Source organism: Vombatus ursinus, unplaced genomic scaffold (genome assembly GCF_900497805.2).
Source record: "Vombatus ursinus unplaced genomic scaffold, bare-nosed wombat genome assembly UNPS02014170.1, whole genome shotgun sequence".
Classification (NCBI taxonomy): Eukaryota; Metazoa; Chordata; class Mammalia; order Diprotodontia; family Vombatidae; genus Vombatus; species Vombatus ursinus.
Genome location: NW_020953948.1, coordinates 1,799,298 through 1,818,964, shown reverse-complemented (window position 1 = coordinate 1,818,964; position 19,667 = coordinate 1,799,298). Strand labels below are relative to the sequence as shown.

Below are 19,667 nucleotides of genomic sequence, written 5' to 3'. Positions count from 1 at the left end.
GTCAGTCAGTCAACATTTTATTAACACCATTCTATGTGCCAAGAAATGTGCTAAGCTCTGGGGATACAAAGAAAGGCAGGGAAAACAGTCCTGACCTTCAAGAGGTATATATTTTAAACGAGGTAGAAATAAGATTTGTACAGTGTAGAGGGAAAGAAATCTACGAGAGAAGGGACTATTAGTAACAGGGGACTGGGAAGGGTCTTGTGCAGAAACTGAGCCTAGAGCTGTCTTGAAGGAAGCCAATAAAGTTAAGAACAGAAGTGAAAGGGCAATGCATTCCAGGTAGAGGTACAGCCAGGGCAAAGGCAGAAACCAGGGATGGAGTGCCATGTTCCAGGAGCTGCAAGAAGGTGGATAATAGAGTCTGGATAAACAGACTGTCAGGGTAGGAAGGGACCGGTTATGATGAACTTTAAATGGCAAACATTTATTCCTGGAGGTAATAGCAAATGGAGCTCTACACACTTGGTGAAAAATGTCATTTTGAGGTGATTCACAAGTCAGTAAAACTGCTGGTCTCTACAAAGGCTTTCTCCTACCTATATAAATACTCTTGTTTACTAAGGCACCAATGCTATCTAAAGAACTTTTCATGATCAATATAGTAAGTGTTTCTTTCAGGTATGAATTCTTTCAATAAAGTCCTGATGCTAGCTAAAGGACTGCCCATATTCTGAGATCATAGATTTTGGTGCTGGGAAGGGATTTTAGAGATCAACTAATTCAACTTCCTCATTTTACAAGTAGTGAAACTGAGGCCCAGAGAGGCTGATGACCTGGCCCATATCACAAATAAGTGACAGAGCAGGATTTTTGAATTCTGGTCCTCTCTCTAAATCCAAACTCAGTGTTCCCTCAACTGTTGGTAGAGGTACTTCTAACTTCACTGAAAAGATGTATCTCCAATATGAATTCCCTTATGTGCAGTAAGCTGTTGCCTCCAGCTAAAGGATTTCCCACATTCGTTACATTCAAAGGGTTTTTCTCCAGTATGTATTCTCTTATGTCTAGTAAGGTCACCACGATGACTAAAAGATTTTCCAGGGGCAGCTAGGTGGCGCAGTGGATAGAGCACCGCCCTGAAGTCAGGAGGACCTGAGTTCAAATCCAGCCTCAGACCAAACACTTGACACTTACTAGCTGTGTGACCCTGGGCAAGTCACTTAACCCCAACTGCCTAAATGAAAAAAAAAAAGATTTTCCACACTGACTACATTCAAAGGGTTTTTCTCCAGTATGAATTCTCATGTGCAGTAAGTTCACCATGATGATGAAAAGATTTACCACATTTATTACATTCAAAGCGTCTCTCTCCAGTATGGATCCTTGTTATGTGTGGTAAGCTGTTCCTTTCTGCTAAAGGCTTTCCCACATTCATTGCATTCAAAAGGTTTCTCTCCAGTATGAATCCTCTCATATGTGGTAAGTCATTCTCTCCTGCCAAAAGACCTCCCACATTCATTACATTCAAAGGGTCTTTCTCCAGTATGAATTCTCTTATGTTTAATAAGGTCTCCACTCTGAGTAAAGCATTTCCCACATTCATTACATTCAAAAGGTTTCTTTCCAGTATGAATTCTCTTATGGCTATCAAGGTGTCCACGAAGATTAAAGGATTTGCCACATTCATTACATTTGAAGGGTTTCTCTCCAGTATGAATCCTCTCATGTGTAGTAAGCCTTTCCTTCAGGCTAAATGATTTGCCACATTCATTACATTCGAAGGGTTTCTCTCCTGTACGAAGTCTCTTATGTTTAGTAAGGTGTCCTGGGTAAAATTGAGTAAAACATTTCCCACAGTTGCTACATTCCAACTGTTTCTCTCCAGTATGACTTCTCTTATGGTTAGCAAGGTATCTAGTATGATTAAACAATTTCCTACATTAGTTATATTTAAAGTGTTTCTCTCCCATAAGAATTGTTTTTCTGTTCAGTAATAGGCTGATGCCAACTAAAGGACTGACCACATTCATTATACTCAATGGGTTCTTCTTCAATCTAAACTCCCCAATGTAGAATAAGACAAGATCGGCAACTGAACACTTCCCCACGTTCATCATATGCATTTGAATTTTCTTCAATATCTTTCTTATGATGTTGAATAATGTCTGAAAGGCAACTGAATGCCTCCCTACATTGATTGATTACACTTGCAAAGCTTCTTGTCAAAAAAGATTCCAATGTGATTACTTTCATCTAAACACTGTTTGAAGTTCTTTCTATGTGCATCACATTTCTGCAGACTTTGTCCTATATGAACTCTCTGATGTGGAACCAAGACTGGGCCCAGACCAAAGCCTATTCCAAATCTGTTATATTTATTGGCTCAAATTTAGTAGAAATATTTCTGTGGGTGATCGTAACTTGCTGGGACTGTTTTTTATGACTGCTGTCCTGGTACTCTAATCTAATATCACATTCCCAGCCTTTTCCAAATTTGGAATTACAGATTCCAGGCTTCTTAAGTTGTTCCTTCGATGACTTTCCAACAGAAATGCCTTGCCTGGGAATTGCCTCCATTGTTTCACACCTAGTGCCTGGCTTAAGGCACACTGAAAAAAAAAAAAAGAAAAGAAAAAAGTGTCAATATGCAATAATCTCTGTGCTGAAATAACAAGGGGGCATAACGAATAGGGTTTAAATCCCGTCGCAGCCACTTAGTAGCCGTGTTAAAGTTATTTTACCTCTTTCACCCTCAGTTTCCTCATCTGTAAAATGGGAATAATAGAAGCTATCTCACACAGAGGTGGAACAACAGAACAACATGGTGGTTGTGAGGATCAAAGGAGATGACAAATACAAAGTATTTTGCAAACGTAAAGCAATAGGTACATGCTAGCTATTGTTATAATTTTGTTAATCTCTAGGTTGTCTCATCCATCAAAGCTGAATAATATACAAATGACAGAACACTGTTTACAACAAACAGAAGCCTAAGATATGTGAGAAGATAGTAATAGAACATCTTAATGCTTTAAATGAGTTCAAGTATCTAAGACCAAATGAATTACACATTAGAGTACTAGAAAAAGAATATGATCACAGAATTACTGTTGATAAGCTTTAGAAAAATATCTGAATTTTCAGGAAAAACAAACAGGTTGAATCTGGAAATGACAGACTGACAAGCCTGATGCTAATTTCTACCAAGATTCCATAACCTACAGTAAAAGAGATGGTTTATGTGCAGTTATCAATGAAAGTCTTGATCAGTAAGACCTAGCGTAGGTACATTAAGAACAAACCCTTGTCCAAAGGAAGAAAAATTCCTTCATGTTCTTAATTGATACCTTAGATGGTCGATCAGAACATACTGCACGCAACATATATCTAGCTTTCAGCACAGTATTTGACAAAATCTCCTAAGTTACCTTTTTGGACAAGAAGAAGAAATGCATGCTAGGTAACATTATAGGGGAGGAGCAGGAAAAGGGAGTAAGTATTTATATAGCACCTACTATGTGCCAGGCACTGTGCTGAGCACTTAACAAATGTTTTCACATTTGATCCTCGAGACAACCCTAGGAGGAAGACAGTGTTACTATCTCCTTTTTTTAGATGAAGAAAAAGGCAAAGGTTAAGTGATCTGCCCAGGGTCACACAGCTAGAAGTATCTGAGGCTGGATTTGAACTCAGATCTTCCTGTCTCCAGGCTCAGCGTTCTATTCACTGTACAACCCAGGTAGGCAAACACGTTAAGTCACCTTACTTCCCAAACTTTTATGGGGGAAGGATGGGAATTATATTGGGGTTCTCAATCAACAGGTGTCTATAAAGTGTTTACTTTGTGCCACCCTGTGTACTAAGTCCTGTGTATACAAAGAAAGAGCACAAAAAGTATTTGCCCTCAAGAGGACGCGGGTGGCTGAGAAAGCTAATGCAACTCCATTTTGTCTTGCTGCAGCCCCCACCCTGTCTTTGAGCTTCCTTACAGGACGGTCCTATCCACTGGGGGGGGGCGGCAAAAAGAGATAGCAGCCCTAAAGGAGAGTCTTTCCTGTTACTAGCCCAGCAACCGGCCCTGTTCAATCAAGGGATACCATTCCTGCTCTGCAAGCACTCTGCCTAGTTCTAAGGAACTCCAGAGCCAATGTGCCTCCTGTCTAAACTGAAACCTACATAAGCTTTGTCCTTGTGTTCCTTCGGGGAGTCTCTGACTGTGAGGGTGGGGCTCCCTTGCTGGAGAACTCAACAAAGCCTCGTTGGTTCCTAAATAGGTTTGGGGTTGGTTCTGGTTTGTTCCTGCACCAACCATTTTATCCACAAAGCTAACATTCTAATAGTGAAGACAACGGATATAAATCAATACATACAAGGCCAATAGAGAGTAGATGCAAGGTCACCTTAGAGAGGGCGGCGCTAACACTTGGGAGGACCAGGCGAAGCCAACTGCAGGAGACAAATGTGTCTCCACCACTATGATTCAGGGTTCTAGATAATTCAGTGCTTCTATTAACACCGTCTAAAGCGTTCATCCAAGAAAATATGGAAAATCCATCAATTGTGCAGATGACACATAGCTATGAGGAATAGCTAATTTACCATACGACTGAATCAAGATTTTAAATCTGCTCAACAGGCTGGAACAGTGGTCTAAAACTCTTGACATCCTGCATTCAGAATTATACAAGTACAGAACTAGGAAGACACATTCATGTTTAGAAGGCTACAAAGTTCCTGTGGACATCAAGAGCTGTTTGAACAAAGAGTCTGCTCATACAACCGCTGTTGTTCAGTCAATCAACCTTTCTAGGCCTGCTTCCTAATCAGGTGGACTGACCCTCTGATGTCTCTTTTAGCTGTAGATGCCATGATCCCTCCTGGTGCTGCTGCATGGGCCCACCTCTGTCAGCACCGCTTTTGGGAACAATCACATTATTCCTGGTTGTATGTGATAGATTTTGAAATTGTCCCCAGGCCCCACACCATTCTCATGCCTTTGGTTCACGTCTTTAAAACGGTGTCCAGAACCGAACAAAAAACTCTAAATGTGGTCTGGGCAGAATGGAATAGAGTAGTCCTATTACTTCCTGGAATCTGGACACTATGCCTCTGTTGATGTAGCATACAAGTTATATTAGGACAGCTAGGTCTCTCCCATCCACACATCAAAATTATTCAAGAATCTTTTGAAGCTATAACTACAGAGATAACCTCATTCAATGACACTCTCTTCATGAATATCAAACAAGGCCTAAAATAAGGAAACGTACATTCACTAAAGAAGTTGACCACTGGGGGTAGCTGGGTGGTGCAGTGGATAGAGCACCGGCCTTGGAGTCAGGAGGACCTGAGTTCAAATCTGACCTTAGACCAGACACTTGACACTTTCTAGCTGTGTGACCCTGGGTAAGTCACTTAACCTCAATTACCTCGCCAAAAAAAAAAAAAAAAGAAGTTGACCACCGTCATGGAGAAGATCCAGTGCACAGCTGAGTTGAAGAGGAAACTGATGATGGAGTAACATAGCTGTGAGGCATTAATTCATACGGTACACGAAGGAGGGGAAGTTTCAGGAGGCAAGGCCAAAATCTCGGGATTTTATTAATCAAGAACACCCATAACCTTTCTGTATGATTACTTTCCTACCTACACAAAATCTTAATGAGAATTTTCTACACACCCATCACAGGCGCCTTCAAGAAAAGCATTCACAGGGAACAAGCAAGCAGCTTTGTACAGATGATGCTCAATACCAGAACACATCTTCAGCGCCACGCCAGCGGACGACACAAAGAATTCAAGGTCTCAGTCTGCTCATTGCTTGCTAATTAGGAAGAAGCACGGGACTTGGAGCAAAACGCTTCCTTGGAGTCTCCCTCCCAACAAGGGGTCTCCCTATTGATAAATCAAAAGCTTTCGTGATTCCTTGAAAGAGAGAACAGAGCCTTGCTCTGAGACACTCTGGTGAGGCTCAAAACAGGGAGAGAGACACGCTCATTAGAGGCATCTATCCCTGGATGGAGGAAATCCAAACTTAATAACACTAATAGCAATGTTTACACAGTGTTTTAGTTTACAAACCACTCTGAATGGATTATCTTACTGAATCCTCTCCACAAGGGATTTTCCTAAAGCACAGGTCCAGGCGTGTCACCCACAACTCAGTAAATCCCGGTGGCTCCCTGTTGCCCCCAGGAGCAAGTTCGAAATGTGTTTGGCATCCAGAGCCCTTCCTCACCTGGTCCCCTGCTACCTTTCCAATCTTACTACATCTTACTCCCTAATGTGTGCTCTTTGAGCCTCCTGGCTGTTACAGGAATAAGACCCTCCCGCTCACGGCTCTGGCCATTCCCTCTGGCTGTCCCCCAGCCCTGGGACGCTCTCCATCCTCTGTCCTGGCTGCTGACCTCTGGGCCTCCTTCAAATTGAACTAAAAATCGCACTTTCTACAGGGAGCCTGCCCCAGTCCTTCCTAGTCCCCGGGCCTTCCCTCTGTTACTTATTTCTTACATATCCTGCGTATAGCTTGCTTTGCACATATCTATTTGCATGCTGTCTCCACCATTGGACTCTAATCTCCTTGAGGTCAGGGGCAGTCTGTTGTCTCTTTTTGTATCCCTAGTGTTGAGCACAGTGCCTGGCACATAGTAGGCACTTAACATTTATTGACTGATTCAAAACCCTGGGATGTAGGTATTCCCATTCTTCCTATTTCACAGCTCAGAGAGGCTGAGGGGCCTGCCTGGGGTCGCACACCAGGGTCATCCCGACTCCCACGGCCTGCACGCGATCCCCTGGGATGGCCTGGGGCTCACTGGGAAGAGGGAGCGCCTCCAGACGCTCCTGCCGGCGACTCTGCACACTGATTTCACGCGCACCCGGCCTGCTCTGTGCCGCCCATCTCCTGCCTCTGTGCTTTTCTCTAGCTTCTCCCCGTGCCTGGAATCCATGCCTTCCTGAACTCCACCTCCTAGAAGCCGCAGCTCAGGTGCCACCTGCGACAGGAAGCCCTGCGTGGTCCTCCTGGGCTCTTCACGCTCCGTCGTCTCTGAGGTCACTTTGTATTTACTTAGCTCCTGACGTGACGGGGAGCCAGCCTACGAAAGGTTTGACATGCTAGACGTTTCAAAGCTTGGAGGATGTAACAGGGAGTCACTCCTCCAGATTCAATTACCAATTATTCAATTACTCTAGATCCAGGCCCGGTTTCATATGTGAACTCCACATGCCTGCTGCACATCTTCCCTTGGGTACCACATGGGGATCCCAGATGGCTCCATTAAGCTCTGGAACCTCGCAGAAAGCCTCCTGAAAGAAATCCGTAACTACTCATAAGACTTCAGCCTTGCCATCCCGACAGGGAAGACTAACTGGATGGTCAGATTATGACACCCAGGCGGCCAGATGAAATACAGAGCTTGTCCATCCGTGTATATATCTGGGGCAGACAGTACAAATGGGTACGTTGGACCCATGGAGAAGATTGAGTTGAACATGAAGAAGAAAACAGCCTGGATTACCTTCAGGGAACTGAAAACCTCCTTCAACAACCCCACACACTTTCCAGCAACAAAAGCCTACCTTTTTTAATACCAACACTCTCCTAGTGTTGTATGGCTATAAGGCACGGGGTGCCACAGTCTGCAAAGAACGAAAATGTGTAACACAAAGAGGGCAGTGGAGGTGTGGATGATGGCTTGAGCTATAGCATATAACAAACGAGGAACGTGGAAGAAGAGGAGTGAAGGATGTTATCAAGGAAATACAAAATGGACAAAGAAGCTTGGCTGGTCAGATGGTGAGGGTGAGGGATGCCTGGTGGGCAACCTCAGAGAGCTTCACTGGTATCCCCACGGTATAAAACAAGAGGGAGGAAGGCCTCCAGCGTAACGTGTGGACTCACAAGAGCCACAAGGGATGCATAAGCATGACAGATGGGAATCCAAATTGATTCAATCATAATCTAATTTAGTATTTGATAATCACAACAACAGTTAAGTAAATGCAAAGTATTTTCTGCAGGGAGAGAGCTCTACCGAGGCCAGTGAGGGGAGGAAGGCTTCAGTAGATGGCACCTGAACTGAAGCCTGAGGGAAGCCTGGGCTTCTGAGAGGTGGAGTTAAGGATGACACTGAGTTTAGGGATGGAGGAGAACCTATACAAAGGCATGAAGATGGAAAGTTGAATTCAGGCAACAGCTAGCAGTTAGCCAATTTTGCCGGAATGAAAAATGCATAAAAGAGAATAATGGGAAATAAGTCTAGAAAAGTAGGTAGAAATCCAGATTATAAAAGGCTTTAAAATGCCAGGCAGAAAAGCCTGTAATCTCTCTTCAAGGTAACAGGGAGCTACATTCAATCATTTCGATAAAGATTTCAATTATTTCAAAGCTCTACGTCTAACCCTGTTCTCACAGGTGAACTCTAGTCCCACGTCACCAACTGTCTACTAGGCATCTTCACCTGGAGAACACGTGAGCATCTGAGACTCAACATATCAAGAATAAAACAAATTATAATTCTCCTCAAACTTCTTCCAGTCCCAAACTTCTCCATTTCATTCATTTATTCATCATTCCTTACTACGAGCCAAGCTCTAGGGAAACCAAGAGAAAAACAAAACCATTCCTGCCCTCACAAAACTTACTTTCTATCGAAGGAAAGAACACGTACCCCAATAAGCCGGTACAAAGTAATTTCCAGGAGTGAATGGGGCTGGAAAGGGGAGGTACAAAGAGGACTTGATACCAGCGAGATTGGGATAAGGGTTTCTCCTTGATTCTGTTCCCCCAGAGTCATCCAAGATTCTTCCCTTCATTCCACGATATCTACCTATTTATCAAGTCTCATTAATTATGCTGACATATTTCTCCCATTTTCTCCTTCTCTACGCTCACAACCACCTCTCTTTTTCTACACTTACACCTTAGAGATGCATCAGACCCTCATTACCTCTTGTCTAAACTATTTCATTAGTCTCCTACATGGTCTCCTCGCCTTCTATTCTCATCAGTAATAACCTATCTTCCACACATCACAACATCATACATTTATTTCATATGCATTTTATACATGTTTACATTGCAGTTGTTTTGTCCTTTATTTTCAAAGAGGACCAATGACATCATGGGTGATATCTTGACTCATGGGTGAACTGGATTTAAGTGAAGCAGAATTGCACAAAATTGTCAGCCTTACTCTCTCTCCCAGAGTCATCGAAGTTCCATGGCAAGTCAAAAGTCAGGATGACTAGCGATGGCCTGGGATGCAGTGGATAGATGGCCTTGAATGATAGGCTCCTTAGCAACAGAAATCATTTTTTCATTTTTGTTTTGTGGCCCCAGGGCCTAACACAGTAGGTACTTAATAAACTTTTGCTGGCTTGAATTATATTGTAAAAGATAAAGGATTACAGCGGAGGGGACAAGGTAGGAAAGACTTGGAGCCAGAGTACAAGAGGAAGGGTTAGTGTCTGAGAGAAAGAACACTTTTCTCTGAGACAGGATGTGAGGAGGGGTAGAGATATGTCTGGAAATGGTAGAGCTCCTAGCTCACGTCAGAAGATATAGGTTCAAGTTACAATGCCAATAACGTGCAAGCTGGGTGGCCTTAGGCAACCTCTGAGCTGTAAGGAAGGACATGGATGAAGCAGAGAGTAGACAAGGTAGATGGGGAAACCACGGCAGTGAAGGAGCTCCAGGGCATGGCTTATGTTGATTGGAGAGGAGAGTGATGGGGAGATCGGACAGTCTTCAAGTATGTGAAGCTTGACAAGACTTACTCTAGTCGCCTCCCAAAGGGAGAAGTTGGGGCAATAGGTAGAAGTAAAAAAGAAGTGAACTTACACTTGATATAGAGAAAAATTTCTAAATAATTAGAGCAATCCAGAAGTGGAAGTGAAGGCCTCAGGAGGCAGTGAGTTACATCTCACTGGAGGTCTTTCTCCAACTGGATTAGAGGCTCCAGGTAAGATGGAAAAAGATGAAAAAAATCACTTAAGTTTGAGTTGGAAGATAAGGCCTTTGAGGCTCTTTACAACTCGAGGGTCCTGGGATTCTTTCTTACTTTATCTCCATGGGCCTCAGTTTCTTCTCCTATAAAATCAAAAGCTAGAGATGACAGATAAGTTCCTCTCCAGATCTAACATTTTGTGATCCTGTAGAAAATGGTTTGCAAAAGTGAAAATGAGTATTTACAAGGAGTATGTAGGAGAAAGCTCAGAGTCAGACCTTCCCCCTGACCGTAGGAAACTGTGAGGAAGGCTGCTGATCCAAAGTTTCAAAGGGTTATCTCCTCAAAGGAGTAGTTCACTATTCCTCAGAGAGACTCCCACAGACTCTACTCACCTGGGCAGGTGCTCCTTGGGACTTGCTGCTCTATTATCCAGGGCGTATCTCCTCTCTCCAAGTAGAAGAGAACATCTGGTTTATCAACTGAAAGTCCTGAGGAGGGAAATGGGAACGTTCTTTGAACAGAGCCATCTAAGAATGCAATCTCAACTTCTTCCTCTTTTAGGAAAAGAAGGTGTGCTAGGAAGGACGGGTGGCAGAGGAGAACAGGGGACCTCTGAAGGCTGTTCAGTATTGTGTTACAGGGTCACAGAGCAAACTGGGGCTCAAAAAGAATATTAGCTCATATGACTCAATTCTTGAATGGAACATCTTTCTCATTTTCACATAGCTGCCCTGGTATTTTAATGCAGTGGAACAAAGAAGGGGGAAGGTACAGCTTCAAAGCCAGGACCACAAAGCTGTGGATTTCCATCTGTACAAAGAAAAGACCTTACACCTGGAAGCAGGGTTCTGGCCCATGCTCTTTCTCGGTTCTGAAGGAGTTAAGGATCTCCTCATATTACAATTGTTTTAAAATATCTCAGCCTACCAGGGCAAAAATGGGCTAACACTAGATACCCCCTGGCTTCTGGCAAGCAAGAGCACAGAGTCACCCCAGCCAGCAGATTCCAAGTCACAAAGGGAAGTTTGTCTTTACCCAGGGAGACAAGGTTCCTGTAGTTCTCCAACGTCACATCTTTAAACAAGTTCCTCTGAACAACATCCAATTGTTTCCATTCCTCCTGGGAAAATTCCACAGCCACATCCTTGAAGGTCACTGATCCCTGAAATATTCAATACACTCCTGCTCACCCTGATCTTCTCTCACATGTACTTTGGGGGGGACCTGAAGTTAACTAGAAGTAGAAGGGCTATCTTTTAAAATGTGCTGGGTACTGAGTACTTTGAGTCAAATACTGGAGCACGTGCTGGATACTGCATTCTTTACTTGATGTTAACTTACCAATATTCCTGCCCTATCACTCAATGTCATCCATATATTATAGTCTGCTCAAGTTAAGTCCCCAACAAATGGTGCTCTTAATTTAGAACCAGGTAAGTACTCCTAAGTACACAAAAGCAATTGGGTTCTATGCAGTTTTGCTAAGTCTATCTTGTTGTTTTAGAGGTTAAATTGAGAAGTGCCACGTTCCCAAAACCATAAAAGTCCAAGCAATGCCCTGAACGCTTTCATGGTGACAAAATTCATAGCCAATGTAGGCACCCAGAAACTGTAACTTCAAAACACAGAGTAGTAAGAATCTAGATTGCACAATAAGGTACCTTGGATGATAAAAAGGCTTTAAAAGCCTATCTGGTAAGACCTCAGAATGACAGTCCTGTCACCTACTTTCCTAAAGACTGTAGCCTTTGAAAGCTAGGGGAATTCCGACTCACCTGTCCTGATCTCCTTTCACCTGAAGATCTTGAAGGAATCCCAGCCCTCTATCTTGAACCCAAAATCCCAGGAATATTCAATATGACAAGAGTCATGAAGATGCTATAGATACTTTCAGGGATGAAAATTCTCTTGAAGGGAAAAGTGGACAGGAAATGAATTTCCCCACTCCACTAAAGGAGCAAGAGTTCCCTTGTCCCACTTGCGGACCTTTAAATGTAAATGTTGTAATTCATGAAGCTAGCATCAAGGTCCATTCTGGGGTGTGACAGGGCCTCAGCTCCAACCTGTGGGGACAAGGAGCCCTGAGTCTGACCAGAGGTCAGGGCCGTCCTCTTAAGTTATGAACACTAAAGGTTCTTGGGTCAAAAAAGGAGACTTCTTGCTTCCCTAGAAAATAAGCCCATTTTATCTATCAAAATCCCTTTAAAATCCACACTGTCCTGCTTAAGAGATGCAGACATTGAGTCCTCTTAAATCAAAGAAAGACAAAAACACTATCCCTATCCTTGAGGAGTGTACAGTTTAATGGGGGAGACGACTTGCAAACAACTACATACAAACAACTATAATTTCATAGAAAAGGCACCAATCTTAAGGGGGACCCAGAGGGATCTCATTAGGACCCTGGTACAACGTTAAGAGCACTGAATTTAGAGTCATGGGACCTGTGTTTAAAATCCACGCCTGCACCCCTTTCCGTGTGGCGTTAACCTCTCTAAGCCTGTTTCTCCATCTGTAAAATGAGGTCAAACCAGATGACCTCTAAGATTCCTTCCAGAGCTAGACATATGATTCTATGGTTTATGAATTTTTTTTATTAAGACTGTCCAATTAATTTGCAACTCTAGATCTCTCTCCTAACTGTTCCATTCATATTATAAAGATATGTGTCTGCTAGTTGAGAACGCACCTCAGTAAAGGTAGAAACTCCCACTTACCTGGACGCTGGCTGTCCCGATCATCGTACCCTTGCAGGAAACAACAGCTTTCAGAAGGCGGCTGAGGAGGAGACAGGAAACATGAGGAAGGCTGGCATTTCCTTACATCTCCCGAAAGCAGGACCGGAGACCTGGAGGCTTCTGCAGAAATCGCAGGATCACAGATTTAGGGTCGTGTCGGGGGTCTCAGAGATCAGATCGTCTAGTCCGGATGCCCCCTTCGCTACACGGAGAAACTGAGGCCCAGAGAGGTTTCCCAGCTTAGCCAAGGTCTTCAGAGATCAGCTCGTTTAACGCAGCAGCCCCTGGATTAGCTCAGCGAGGCTGGACCTCAAATCCCGTGCTTTTACCAGAGGAAAGTCTGTGCTGAGCATGAGGAGCTCCTCCAAACTTGCTCTGCTAAGGGCTGTCCCCCTGACAGTACCAACCCACAGGCCAGAGGGTTAGGACAGGCCAAACGGGCTGGCTGTGCTGCTGAGCGAGGGGAGGGCTGCAGCCCCGGACCAGGCAGTGCCCAGCTCCTCCGGGAGCGAAGCAGGGACGCAGTGCGGGTCAGCCTAAGGCGGGGGCACAAGTTCTGGAGAGAAACGCTAAACCTGGGGGGACGGGGGGGAGAGGGATAGGGAAGAAGAGGGGGAAGGGGGGAAAGAGAAGAGGGAGCAGGCCGAGGGGCAGAGAGGACCCTGGGCATTGGTCACGGCCGCAGCGGGGGGCAGGACGCCTGGGTCCCCCGGAAGCTGTGGGACGGACACTCACCTAGACAGAGGTCCAGCCGGGAAGGACCCGGTACAAAGAGAACACGGGAACGGAAACCGGGGTCCTCCCCCCCAGCCGGAGCAGGCATTTCCGGATATCCCCAACTCGGCAGGATGTTTCTATGGCAACCATCCTCCCAGGACTTCTGGGAAGGGCGCGTGTCCAGCAGCGACTTCTGGGAAATGTAGTCCTGAGGAGGCAGCGGAGGGCTTCTGCGCATGCCCAAAGAGCAGAGGCTGGCGCTGGAGACGTGAGGGTGTCCAAGAGCCTGGCAGGCCCTGAGTTGGCACAAAGCTAAAGGGGCTACTACTGAGAGGTGGGCAAGGGGTCCACGGATGCCAAGAGTACGGCTGGTTTTAGGCAAATTATCAGTGTTAGCTTCACGGTGGAGAGCCGTCCTTGGAATCTGAAGGTCCTGGGTCCGAATCCCTCCTTTGAATCTGGCTGGGTGACTGTGGCCAAGTCACTTGACCTCTCTAAGGTTCAGCGCCTTCACTGTAGTGTGGGGATAATGACTGAGAGGGGTGGGGGAGCATCAGTGGAAATGATGATGATGTATGCAAAGCATTTGGGGATTTAAAGTCGTGTACTGCCATACTAATCCTGATATTACACTATAATCTTTCACTAATAATACTAATCATTTTCCTAATAATGCTAATTATTGTCGTCATCCGGTCAGTTTCCTCGGTACCTTCCTCCCTCTGTCTGGTCCTCAGAACAGCCCACATTCTCCTCCACGTTTCATCTGAGAGCCTGTCTGTCTTCCTGCACCTGCCCTTCCAAGGTGACGTCATCACCTCCCACCAGGATCAACAAGCCAGCTCCCCAGGGGGCAGTTACTACCTCGAGGGTAACCCGAGGGTTGGCCTTTGTCTGCATGCTGCTTCTGACCCTCCCACCCCCATCCCCCCAAAGTGCTCCCCAGACTCGAATTAGCTGACTCCCTCTCTTCTGGACAGCTCTAATTGGCAGGAATTGTTTTTACTCCTATAACCAGCAGGTGTCACTGTGGAGTCAAAGTCCACTTAGGGGCTCACTCTTTCACCCCTTTCTCCCAAAAGGAAAAAGGGGGCACACTTCTTCCTTTCTCCTTCCATGGCGCAGCCCAAAGGGCACGACCTTCTCTTTCACATCCACCCCCGCTGCCTTCCTCTTGGAGTTTGGCCGGACCTCCTACTTTCAAATAGACTTACCAGGTTAAGACAAGCTCAGTTAGGTTTGGGGGCAGGCGTAGGAAGGAGGAAAGAGAAGAAAAATCCCAGATCCATTTTAAATTCTGCTTTTTGGGAAGTTTATAAAATTGCGTATCCTTTCATGAGTTTTTCTTGTTGTTCAGTTGCATCAGACTCTTCATGACCCTGTTTGGGGCTTTCTACCCAAAGATACTGGAGTGGCGCCATTTCCTTCTCCAGCTCATTTTACAGATGATGAAACCGAGGCAAACAGGGTTAAGTGACTTACGCAGGGTCACACAGCTAGTATGTATCTGAGGTCAGGTTTGAACTCAGGTCTTCTTGACTCCAGGCCTGGTGCTCTATCCAGAGCACCATGTAGCTGCTCTCATCAGTATATCTTCTTAATATAAAATACTACACTGGGGCAGCTAGATGGTGCAGTGGATAGAGCACCGGCCCTGGAGTTCAAATCTGACCTCAAACACTTGACACTTACTAGCTGTGTGACCCTGGGCAAGTCACTTAACCCCACTGCCTAGCAAAAAAAAGAAAAAAGAAAAAGAAAAGAAAAAATACTACATCGCTAGCCTCCCATTCTCTTTTTTCTCGATTAATTTTTTCAGTTGTCAAGCATTTCTATTTCATCCCTACTACATCTGCTTCCACTCAAAGGAATTGTGACTAATACCTTTCTGAATCTACCCTCCTTTTTTTTTTCACTCCTCTTTCCCTTTTGAATGAAATGCATTAACACATAGAACACTTTGTGTGTATATTCCACCCTCCTTTGACCCAAATGAAAATGGGGTCAAAGTGATCATGGTTTCCCCACACTGTCCTTGTTTGTCTGGTCTCCTTGTGCATCCCAATTATGTGAGGTAAGTTCCTGTATCCTCTTGCATTTTTTTTGTAGACATTCCCAAACTTTCTCTGTTCACGGTACCCTTAGTCCCTCAGGAATTTTTTTCACAGTTCCCATAGACCAAAAAATACTTAACAGTTCTGTTTATTAAAGTTAGGTCTAAACAACTTGAGGAGTATTTCTGCCCTGACAACTTAGTAGACATTTGAGAAAATAATACATGCAAATCAAAAGAAAAAAATAGTATTTTATTTCATGCTTCAATAACCACAATTACTTCTTAATGAGATTTGTATGCCTTTTGGACATTGTACAACTACTCAGAACTTGGAACCAGATTGGACACTGTTCCACATTGATTTTCATATGGTTTTTGTTTTTTATCACAACCACCACCAAATCCTCAATTTCACAAAGATATGACACCTCAAATATGAAAGTTTGAGACGTTACTACTGTAGCTGAAAGCGTAAGTAAATAAAAGCATATCTTGAACATTCAAGAATGTCACTGAAAGGAATACAACATGATCTAATCGTGGATTTTTGTGTGGTATCTGACAGACACTAAGAACCTCTGTGTTTCCCTCAAAAATTTAAAACATGCCAATGCTACTCCAGTGGCCTACTGTTCATGGTTTGGGAATGTGGGCCTAGTACCCTTTCGTGCCTTATTTTATTTTCTTCTTTTAAAATCATCAAAACATAAAAAAACTCTCTGTCTTATTTGAATCCCTCTGTGACCTCTGGTGACATTAAATTCTGAAAGGATACATATTTATTTTCCTAATTACTTTTTTCCTTTGAATTATTTTGTTTCATTAATTATTTCCTAATTACATGTAAAAAAATTGTTAACAATCATTTTTAAAAATTTTGAGTTCCAAATTCTCTCCCTCTCCTTCCTTGAGAAGGCAAGCAATTTGATATCAATTATACATGTGAAGTCATGCAAAACATATTTCTATGTTAGCTGTTGCAAAAGAAAACACAAACAAAATAAAATAATAAAAATAAAGTTTTTAAAAAGTATGCTTCAATCTGCATTCAGAATTCATCAGTTCTGTCTCTGGAAGTGGATAGCATTTTTCATCATGGGTCCTTTGGACTCACTGTCTTGATCACTGATCTTGATCAGAGTAGCTAAGTCTTTCATGGTTGATCATCCTGAAGTTTTGCGGTTACTATGTACAACGTTCTCTTGGTTCTGCTCACTTCACTCAGCATCAGACCATACAAGTCTTTCCAGGTTTTTGTGAAGTCAGCCTGTTCATCATTTCTTACAGCACAATAGTATTCCATCACAATCACATACCACAACTTGTTCAGCCGTTCCCCAATTAATGGTCACTCCCCTCAATCTCCAATTCTTTTCCACCACAAAAAGAACTGCTATAAATACTTTCATACATGTAGGTCCTTTTCCCTTTTCTTTGATCTCTTTGGGATATCAACCTAGTAGCGGTATTGCTGGGTCAAGGGGTGTGCGCCGTTTTATAGCCCATTGGGCATAGTTCCAAATTGTTCACCAGAATGGTTGGACTAGTTCACGACTTCACTAACAGTGCATTAGTGTCTCAATTTTTCCACATCCCCTCCAGCATTTGTCACTTTCCTTTTCTGTTATGTTAGTCAAATTGATAGGTGTGAGGTGGCATCACAGAGGTGTTTTAATTTTCATTTATCAACAATGATTTAGAACATTTTTTCATGTGACTATTGATAGTGTGGGCAGCTAGGTGGTACAGGCACACCAGGCCTGGAATGAGGAATATTTTAGTTCAAATTCAGCCTCAGACACTTACAAATTGTGTGACCCTGGGCAAGCCACTCACCCCCATTTGCCTCAGTTCCTCATCTCTAAAATGGGGACACAGTGGAGAAGGAAGTAGCAAACCATGCTAGCATCTTTGCCAAGAAAACTCCATGGACAAGTTCACAGGGTCATAAAGAGTTGGGCACAACTGAAAAACTGAACAACGAACTGATAGTTTTGATTTCTTCTTCTGAAAACTGCCTGTTCATATCCTTTGATCATTTACCAACTGGAGAATGGCTCTTATTTTTATAAATTTGGCTCAGTCCCCTATATATTTGAGAAATGAGGCCTTTACATCACCTTTCTCTCTAGCATTCTTACAACGACATAGTCGATTAAATGCCAGTGTTTGTTGTGAGGATACAGTCATGAAGCTTTATTGTGTTTAAGTAAACGGAAGACAGTGCTGATGAGAAGGTCATGAGATGCACAAGTTTTCAGTAGTAAGTGACCATTGCTCTTTCCAACTCTTTCTCCCAAGGACTCCCTGCCATATCTTATAGTCTGTGCCTGTTCTGGCATTAAAGTTACCTAGCATTACAAACTTGTCCTTTTTCGGCTCATTGATGATAAGGGTCTCTAGGTGCTCATGAAATTTTTCTTTGACCTCATCAGGTTCATCATGGTGGGAGTATACACACCGATGATGGTGGCATGGCACTTTCCTACAGGTGGCAATTGTATTGCCATGAGCCTGTTGTCCACTCCTTTGGGGAGGCACGCAAGGTTGTTCACTTGATTAGATTTTATTTCAAAATCTACACTGGCTTCGTGGTGCTCCTCATCATGGTGACCACTCCAGAAAAACATGGATCTAGCTCCGGCTTGCCTTGTTTCACTGAGGGCTGCTATTTGGATGCCATACCTGCTGAGCTTTCTTGCAACAAAAGCTATTCGTCTTTCAAGTCTACTGGATTTCATGTTGTCCATGAGCTTGCACACATTCCATGTACCAATGGTGAGTGGAATCATCTTCACAATAGTTTTCATACATTTTCTTTATGATTCAAATGTAGGGTAGGACCTCTGTAGGCCAGGGTTAGGTCAGCTGGTGTTAGATCAGCTAAAATCATAAAAGAGGAAAACAACAGATATTGGAGGAGATGTGAAAAAAGTGGGACACTAATGCACTGTTGGTGGAACTGTGATCCAACCATTTTGGAGAGCTACCTGGAATTATGCCCAAAGAATTGTAAAACTGTGTATACCCTTTGCCCCAGCAATACCGCTAGTAGATCTGTTTCCCAAGGTGATCAGGCAGAAAGGAAAAGAATCCATATATTCTAAAATATTTATAGCAGCTCTCTTTGTCGTGGTAAAGAACTGGAAATTGAGGGGACATCCATCATTTGGAGAATGGCCAAACAAGTTATGGTATATGATTGTGATGGAATACCACTGTGATGTAAGAAATGATGAGCAGGTTGATTTTAGAAAAACATGGAAAGACTTGCATGAAATAATGAAGAGTGAAATGAGCAGAACCAAGAGGACACTGTACAAACTTGAATCATTGGCACAGGTTCTCTTCCTCAGTCTGTCCTGGAACTGTGACCTAGAACTGGGTACTAAGTTACAGAGGTGCTGGTTGGCACCTAGCCCACAGCACTTCTCATATTTTTACAAAATAAACACGACATGGTTTTGGGGGGTTGGGGGGGAAGCACTAATAGCTAGGGGCAGCAGGAAAGTGTTGGTATAGAAGGAGGCCTTAAGCTGAGTGTTGAAGATAAGGATAGCTGAGGCAGCAGTAAGGAGCGAGTGAAATCCAGACAAGGAGGACCGACAGCTTTGTGCAAAGGGATGGAGTTAGCAGACGGAGTCCTCCGAGAGCATTCCGCGTGAGGACGGTAGGCGGGCCAGTTTAGCTGGACTGTACAGTGTGTGAAAGAGGACAACGAGTAAATTAGTTTGAAAGGTTGGCTGGAGTCAGATTGTGAAGAGCATTAACCGCTAAAGGATTTTGCATGTTGTCTGAGAGATCATAGAGAGCTTCTGTAGTTTTTGGAGCAGGGGAGTGACTAGGTTTAGACAGGCTTTGAACCCAGTTTAGCAGTCCGTGTAGAAGTTGGATGGAGAGGGTAGAGACTTGAGAAAGGGGACCAAGGTGATGAAGACTTGGGTTGGGGGGTTTGGGGTGTAAATAGAAAGGAGGATGAGAAAGATGGGGCCAAACTGTCCAGGGGTGAGGAGGGGGAGGGCCCCTAAAGGTGGTGGGAGGCGAGGACCTCGGGTGGCCGACAGAGCACGGGGGCAGCCCCGGACCAGGGACCTCCGGGACGAAGCCACGAAGCTGGAGCCTTGCGGGGCCCGCGCGTTGGCCGGGTTCGGCTCGCTCCTGTCCTCGCCCCTTCTTCCCGTCCTGACCCCATCGGGGCTCTCTAGGCTCTCACTCATGGCCCTGCCCCACGCGCTCTCTCCAGGAAGCTTGGGGTTT

The 19,667-nt window shown here is 44.1% G+C and overlaps 1 protein-coding gene across 2 annotated transcripts; it reads right to left on the bottom strand.

Annotated features, from left to right (window-relative positions):
* Window positions 1–1,276: 1,276 nt before the first annotated feature.
* LOC114041204 (putative protein ZNF720) lies at window positions 1,277–13,471 on the bottom strand. 2 transcript variants are annotated; one of them, XM_027859550.1, is made up of 5 exons: window positions 13,373–13,471; window positions 12,617–12,757; window positions 10,935–11,061; window positions 10,292–10,387; window positions 1,277–2,555 (listed from the first exon to the last, which is right to left on the bottom strand). In XM_027859550.1, the coding sequence occupies exons 2-5, from the start codon at window positions 12,638–12,640 to the stop codon at window positions 2,302–2,304; spliced, it is 501 nt and encodes a 166-aa protein (XP_027715351.1). In that variant the 5' UTR covers window positions 12,641–12,757; window positions 13,373–13,471; the 3' UTR covers window positions 1,277–2,301. The 2 variants fall into 2 exon arrangements, with proteins under 2 accessions (XP_027715351.1, XP_027715350.1); XM_027859549.1 differs by lacking the exon at window positions 10,935–11,061.
* Window positions 13,472–19,667: the final 6,196 nt, after the last annotated feature.